Source organism: Hibiscus syriacus, unplaced genomic scaffold (assembly GCF_006381635.1).
Source record: "Hibiscus syriacus cultivar Baekdansim isolate YM2019G1 unplaced genomic scaffold, ASM638163v2 tig00000132_pilon, whole genome shotgun sequence".
Classification (NCBI taxonomy): Eukaryota; Viridiplantae; Streptophyta; class Magnoliopsida; order Malvales; family Malvaceae; genus Hibiscus; species Hibiscus syriacus.
In genome coordinates, this window is record NW_024061764.1 from 168,609 (window position 1) to 177,144 (window position 8,536).

General features: G+C 33.2%; 1 protein-coding gene across 1 annotated transcript; it reads left to right on the top strand.

The window, feature by feature from the left end:
• Positions 1-4,712: 4,712 nt before the first annotated feature.
• Positions 4,713-7,093, top strand: LOC120124261 (rac-like GTP-binding protein RAC1). The gene is made up of 7 exons (XM_039142994.1): positions 4,713-5,143; positions 5,604-5,691; positions 5,783-5,892; positions 6,484-6,547; positions 6,731-6,795; positions 6,890-6,955; positions 7,040-7,093. The coding sequence occupies exons 1-7, from the start codon at positions 5,045-5,047 to the stop codon at positions 7,091-7,093; spliced, it is 546 nt and encodes a 181-aa protein (XP_038998925.1). The 5' UTR covers positions 4,713-5,044.
• Positions 7,094-8,536: the final 1,443 nt, after the last annotated feature.

Below are 8,536 nucleotides of genomic sequence, written 5' to 3' on the forward strand. Positions count from 1 at the left end.
CCAATGACGATGTTCCAAAACATGGATAAACACCTGCAATCATAAATAATAATTCAATTGCACACATCAAATTTTTATTTATAAAAACCTTTAAAATATTCAAAAATAAATACTAACTTTATCGACCTCCCACCACGCAAGATAAAGTTTAGCTTTTCCATTACACAACACATATGAAGTGTCTCTCTGATCCATCAAGTGAGCTACATAAAAAGACGTCGGCATAATAGTCCATCGCGTATTTTTTATTTTCTTCAATTTCCTTATTATCAGAAGACGTCGGCAGAATATGAACCTCATTCTGCAACGATACAACAATCTCACGTAGAGCGGCTACCTCATCACGTAAAGTAGATACCTCACCATGTAAAGAACCATTGTCAACGTGTAAAACCTTGACCTCACCACGTAAGGACCGTACCTCATCACGCCATGCACCATTGTCTTCACGAAAAGTACCGACCTCCTCACGCAAAGCGTTGACCTCATCATCTAACTCCCCTAAGTCATCCCGTGGAGGTGGAGAATAGGGAGATAAATGTTGTGGCATCCTTGTCGGTCGCCTATCATGAGGTGATGCTGGAGAAGAGTCTCTATGATGTGATTGAATAGGTAATGGCTCTCGTTGTAGAGGTGTATAATCAGCTCGATCAGGTGATGGCTCTGGGTGAGGTGATGGCTCTCGAAGTGGGGGCTGCTCATCATCCGTGCCATAAAAAAAACACTTACTAGCTTTCCACCAATCAGTGGCAAGCTCAGCCTCTGTAGGTGTCAGCCTCTGTAATGGATAGTTGGCCTCCTAACAATATAAAAGCTTAAACAAAGTTAAACGTCTACTAGTAATAACTTGTTTATATATGGTAGTATTTGTGTTAACTTACATCATTCATCATCATATATGGTAGTAACTCTTCCCAATCCAACAGGCGGATCCTCCTCCAGGAAATAGCCCTAGGAACATTAGTAATACACAAACAATATAATACACAAACATTAACAATTGTTAAATAATTAATTATAATTTTGGAAACATTATATAGAAATTCTTACCTTAAAGACCCAAATAATGCCTGCCAAAGTGTATTTGGAACCATGGCCACGCAAACTTTTTCGGTCCTCAAAGGCAGGCGATAACTTTTTCCAGGTAGCTTTCCATAGATATGAACCCCACGGAAACATGTTCCATGCATTTAGGTCCTCTACAAAAAATATTAGGTCCTCAGAAATAGGTTGTCTGACCTCTTTGCCTAAAAATTCGGCATGCAAAAGTAATAAATGGCATACTCGGACAACATCGAGGTCATCCATCCGAGTAAAACCATCTTTAACAAATAATCTTTTTAAGTCGTCGACATGTAAACTCGGCTTCGCCTTTGCCAGCTCAGGAAAAACCCGAGATAACCACGATGGGCGGGCGATATGACTAGTGTACCGACCTACATCATCGTGTCCGAAGCGTAGACCAGTGATTAAACAAAACTCCTCCCGCCCAAAACAAGTATACGCCGGAGGAAAATGAAACCATATCTCTTCATCACCACGTTGTATCCTCTCAGGTAGATTGTTAGTCATGGTCTGAAGAAACAAATGGGTCAACATTGCATCTCCACCCTGATGTTGTACTTTCAGCCATGGCCCGAAGCAAGTATCCTCAAACAATTTTCTTTGTACAGGTGTAAGCGTCGACGCAATTGTAGTGGCTAGGCTTAATTTATTCCTTAAGGTCAATGAAGCCGAAAAAAATTTCTACAAAAACAATTAACATACCAAGTTAGATATACCAAAAACTACAAATTATACACTATAAACAGACATGATATTAAACAGTGAAAATATAGCCAAATATGTTTCAAACTTGCACGGTATTCACCCAAGTCGTTATTCTATCATAGTTCACAAAATGCATCAAATAACATTCCAGAAGTAAGCACTTATATAAACATTTAAAAGGACAACATATAGGTTTAGTACAGGTTCAAGGACAACATAAATAGTAGTAGTTTATTCTTGAAACTTAAATTCGCAACACTGTGAAGTTAGTATTTGTCTTTGTTTTTTGGTTGAAGTAATGCAATTCATTCAAGTTTCAATTTGCAGAAGAAGAATAGTTTCTGAAACTTAAAATCTCAACGCGAAACTAAAATTACGTTGCGATTTTCATTTTCGTGTTTCGAATTTAAGTTTCAAATAATCATCTGCAAATTGAAACTTGAATGAATTGCATTACTTCAACCAAAAGACAAATACTAACTTCACAGGGTTAAAGACTAAACAGTTTAGCAGTATTGACAGCAACCGAATGAATTTACTAAGCAATCTAAGTGAAATGGTTAATCTATTACTGAAAGTACAAGTAAATTTATCATCAATTTAAATATGAAAAATCTAATAATAATACAAAAATTTAAAAATAAAAATAATTAAAAAAACTAACCATAGGTGGTTGATTTTCCATTTCAAACCGTGAATGGTTGTGAGGGCGGCTATGAGAAATGGAGATAGACGGATTTTGTCGGAGAAGGGGACGAATTTCGTCGGAGATGAGGACGGATGTCGCCGTAGAGAGAGAGATGGAGATGAGACTGAGTTGTGATTTAGGGTTTTAGGTTATGATTTGCGATTATACTGTTTACATTTGTGTTGCGAAATAAATATTGTGTTTCGAATTCGAAAATAAACACACTTTGCGAATTTGACTTATGTATTGCGAATTTGACTTCTATGTTGCGAAACTGAGTTGCGAAATTGGAGTTCGTGTTGTGAATTTGTTGGTCATTTTCGCAAATCCAAAAAAGTTGGTTAAAATCGTATATTATAAGGCATTTTCGATCACTAAAGTTATTTTCTCTAATTTTTTTTAAAAAATATATGAAATTTATAATTTTTTAAATTATAAAATATTTATCATCATCATCATCATTTTGTAAAATAAATACTAGTTATAAATTTTTTATAAAATTATTCATATTTTAAAATACTCACCCTCAAAGTTTTTATATACTAGATTATACGTATTTTATAATTTTAATAGAAAATTTTAAATAATTTTATTAAAAATGAATAAATATTATTAACTGTTGTTAAAAAAATAAAAGTTAATAAATAATAATTAATTTGATCTCTCAATTGTAATTAAAAATTTATTTTAATATTTTTTTATATTTTTAAACAATTAATTTTAAAAGACAATAATTTTTTCAAAAATATATGAAATTTATAATTTTTAAAATTATAAAATATTTATTATTATGAAAAATAAACTTGTGACACTAAAATACTAATAAAGTCAAACACTACACACACTGCACACTTCATTAAAACCCAACCAATACACAACTTGAAACCGTGCGGTGTGAGCTGTGCACAATTCAAAATGCTGACGTTTTTACACAAATGTCACAATAATATAAATGAATTACATATTTGAAATCCGTTTAAAAATATTTACAAAATTAACATTGAGTTTTTTACACATGGGCGCGCCTTCGACCACGTGGCGTAAAGCGCGGTTCAAGGGGCGCACCTTCCTGCAAAGGGTGTTAGATCTGGAAATATAGTCTGAACGGTTCCTAATTGAGAATATTAAATGAAAAAGGTGATTTTTCGGAAAAAAACGCCCGGTTCAAATGTATATTCACTTTACACAAATCCATACTAGGTATATATTTATTTTATATATTTTTGAGATGCAATTTTTATTCAAAAGTTTTCACCACCTACATGTATTATAATATAGTATTATATAATATAGGGTAAAATATATAAATGGTTCACCGAATATTAAAAATTACAAAATAGTCTCACGACTATAGAAAATTACTTTGTTGAGTTCATCGACTATTAAAGTTACAAAATGGTCTCTCGACTATTTAATATGTTCCAAATTTCTCATTTTCTATTAAAAAGTTAATTGTAGTCTGAGTCAGATGTTAACAAACTGACTGTGATATAATAATCGTTTGAGATTACGATATCATATTTTATCATATCTCAATCAACAAGTTAACGTTCATCTCAAACTGCTGTTAATTTCTTAACGAAAAAAGACGAGTTTAGAAAATAATGAATATTTAGATGATTGTTTTGTATTTTTTAATAGTCGAGGGACTCAAGAAATTAACTCTCTAAATTCGAAAAACTATTTTGTAACTTTTAATAATCGAGAATTTAACTAAACAATATCTTATAGTTAGAGGATCATTTATGTACTTTATCCTATAATATATTAAATAAAGTTATATTATTTATAGTGAGTTTATTATGGTGAGGACAAATTATTTGTTTTCTAAGGCTCAGAAAAAGAAAAGGGTAAACTATGTGAATAATCCCTTATGTTTTCGGTCTGATTGAATTTGGTCACTAATTTAAAAATTAAGGGGAAATAGTTCTTAACGTTATTGATCAGTTCGATTTTAGTTACTAATGTTATCTATTCGTTCCATTTTAGTCCATCAGTTGTTAACTCCTATTCAATTTTAGTCCTTCAACCATGTTAGGGACTTAAACAAAATTTGATTAACGAAAATTAATAACAGAGGGATTTAAATCGAATAGACCGATAATATGAGAGATTATTGACCAGATTTGATCATATCTTAAACAAAAGAGACTATTCAAATAGTTTACCAAAAAGAAAAGAAGAAAAGGGACCGAGAGAGTTACAAAAAAATAATAATAAAAAAGAAACAAAAAGTATGATATTAGTACGTGGAAAGTGAGATGAGGCTTAGGTGGCGAGGTCAGCTTAACCTTCAGTTCAAACTTAAACCGCATTTGTTTCCCCATCTCCTCTCATTTTGCCATTTTCCCTTTTCTTTCTCCGTTTTATCTGTCTTTCACTTGCCTCCACTCTCCCGTCAATCTGTTCCCGAGGATTTGATTCGTGGAGACAAGCGATGAAGCCTGCGGATCTCATTCTACGTTTCACAACGACGACGACTACAACAAGTGCGTGAAGCAATTCTGTTAAAGAAGAGGCCCGAAGTTCTTGGAAAAAACGATTTCAATATTTGTTACTTTTTAATTCTCACGGCGGCGGAGGAAAATGAGCGCCTCGAGGTTCATAAAGTGCGTCACTGTCGGCGATGGCGCCGTCGGAAAGACCTGCTTGCTGATTTCCTACACCAGCAACACTTTCCCTACGGTGAGCCTTTTCCATTTTCTTTCCTTAATTTTTGGATCTTTGATGAAAGATGATCGCATGAATTATCAGCATCTATTTTTTTAATTTTCTGCATGTAATATCGGCATTTATTTTTGAATTTTGTGTCTGGTTCTCAGATAGATGAAGAAAATTAGAAATACAACTTGAATATTTAAGTAATTTGCTTTTGGATAAATGATAAAACAATTTTTTTATTCGAGTGAGCTTTGTTCTATACTTCTATGACGTCTAAATTTCTATGGAAAGTTTTGTTGTCTTTCGTAAGTGCCGTTAAGATTGGGTTTCATGCCGTACAATGTAGACAGATAAGCTACAAACAGATATTTTCATGGTTAATTGAAATAAAAATTGGGGCAATTGCGCTATGTTAGGGTCTGATCATCTTTAATACCGATTTTCTTATTTGTAACTGTTTGTTTTTACAATTGCTGTGGAACAGGACTATGTCCCAACTGTTTTTGACAATTTCAGTGCAAATGTCGTTGTGGATGGCAGCACTGTCAACTTAGGCTTATGGGATACCGCTGGTAAATTTGGAAATGGCTTTCGAAATTCTTTTTCCCGTTAGTAAATTCAATTTCTTTCTAGCTTTTGCTTGAAATTATTGCCTTGAAACAGGTCAAGAGGATTACAATAGATTACGACCACTGAGCTATCGTGGGGCTGATGTCTTTATTCTTGCATTTTCTCTCATCAGCAAGGCCAGTTACGAAAATGTTGCCAAGAAGGTTTTACCTTTTGAATGATATTGTCTTTAGAGATAATAACTTCCTTTAGTATGAGTCGAGATATCTAATAATGTCTTGTGCATGCTGATTAGGGGTGTAAACGAGCCGAGTCGAGCTAGAGTATTGCTGAGCTCGACTCGACTCGAAAACTCGCGAGCTTAAAATTTTCAAGCTCGACTCGAACTCGAAATCCTGAACTGAAGCTCTTGAGCAGCTCGAAAAGGCTCGAAATGAAAAAAAAATTCTTAAACTTAACTCGATTGAAACCTCAAACTCAAACTCGAACATGAACCTTAAATATATGAAATCTTATTGTATTTTTTTAAAAAAAATCAATACATAAATATTAATAATATTACTAATTTATTTTTAAAAAAATAAATTTTAATATATTATATTTTCGAGCTGCTAACGAGCTTTTCGAGTCGAATATCGAGTAGCTCGTTTCGGCTCGCTAAGAACTCGAGTCGAGTCCATTCGATCTGAGTATTTATCGAGCTTTGATCGAGTCGATCTCGAGTAGCTCGCGATCTATCTCGTCTCATTTATAGCCCTAATGCTGATCATGTGTTTTCTTGGTTATTATTTCAGTGGATTCCTGAATTAAAGCATTATGCACCTGGTGTTCCTATAGTTCTTGTCGGAACTAAGCTCGGTATTATACTTTCTCCTCAGATAATAATATGCTTGCCATGGTTGTCCATGTGAATTGTTTTTGAGTCGACTCCCCAAGCAGTTGAAACATTTCTCATATAAGAAAGAGCATCCTTTATACTAATGTTTAAGAAACTCTCTTTTTATGAAATTTTCTTATGTTTTTTAATCTTTTCTGCTTCAGATCTCCGTGATGATCAACAATTCTTAACAGACCATCCTAATGCATTTCCCATTTCTGCAGCTCAAGTACTTATCTACAGATTATTATTATTGTTATTTTTTCTTACAAGGAGAATATGTTCCTCTTATTCTAAATCTTGCATAAATTATTTTTCTTAAGGGAGAAGAATTAAAGAAGCAGATCGGGGCTCCTGCATACATTGAGTGTAGCTCAAAAACACAGCAGGTTAAACGTCATCCATTATCCTTCATATTTTAACCGGAAATTTGTGTTGAATTCTGATGGAATCTCGTGCATGGCTTAATGCAGAATGTGAAGGCAATCTTTGATGCAGCCATTAAGGTAGTGCTCCAGCCCGAATAAAAACAAGAAGAAAAAGTCAGGTGGTTGCTCGATGTATGAACAGGAAGAGTCAAGTCTGGAAAAGATGGATCAAGCCATCATGTTCAGTCTCAAGTCTCAACATTTCTATGGATTTCTGTGAAAGCATCAGGTGATTTTGTTTCGTGTTTTACTTAGTCTACCTACAATTTTAATGACAAGCATTCCTTGTACTATGTGCGTCTTTTGCTTTTAATGTTTAAACTTATTTGTTTTTTGCATTATGTTTAAATTTAAAGCATTTTATTTACTTATGGATATTATTAATTCCTTGAGTCAGAATTTAGATTCAGTGTCTTGTGATATTTAAAATAGAGAACTCCATTTGTACACTTTAATATCCACACATGTAACCGAAAAAACCGCATAACAATTTTCTATCTGATATAGTTTGATCAAACTCATTAGAGTGAGAGATGAATGGCAAATTCCTGGTTACTGGAAAGGAATTGAGCAAACAGATATGCCTGCTGCCTCCACTGAATGTAGTTAAACTTGCAGCATCAGCAGAATACTAGGTTAGCCTTGCATACCTTCAAAATTATGAATAGAAAATATCGATTGCCCGCATTTTACTTGTTTATGTTTTAATTCAAATCGTAGAAGCAACAGAACTCCACCTTAATAAAATTAAAGCACTCCCCCAACTCCAACCATCAACTAATCAAAATTAGGCTGTTTAGTATAAAGGTTCAATCTTGTACAGTTCTAAGCACCGGCTTGTTCAATATCTCGACAAAGAGTGTGACTGGTCCACTGCTACCTCCTGCAACATTAGGCAATCCCGATGTTCAATGCTCCCTTTAGGAATTCATAGTTTACATAGAAAATAGATATAAATGAACCTGAATGGGGGTTACTAAAGAAGCAAGTCGCAATGTTTTGAAAAGCGGAAACGACGAAAGCAAAGTTTTCAAGATCAAACAGGATAAGTTTTGAGGTCAAAACTTAAAAGAGAAAAATAATAAAAAACGATGTATTATTTGAATAATAAAAAAAAAATAAAGAACGATGAATTATTTTATTGTTAGATTGAGACTTGAGAAGACTAAAAGTTAATAATATTTGATAAATTGAATAATAAGATTTGAAAAAGAGAAAAAGTATTGTTAAATTTGATTCTAAATTGAATGAATGAATAAGAAAGATGGAGAAGAAGAAGAATAAAATTGAGAATTTATGATTTTTTTAAAAAAAAAAGTAAATTATACTATATATATAGTATCTTATATTTTTTGTTTGTCCAATTTTGGTCATCGAGTGATTTTGGTTATTGATCCATTTGATTTAGTCACTCGACCGTTAATCTATTAACAGCAGTTTAAGTCGATTTTTATAAAATTGCCAACATCTCTTCTTCTTCTTCCACTATAATCTTGAGAGAAAAAATTACTTTTCCCTAAATGCAACTTTTCATTCACTACT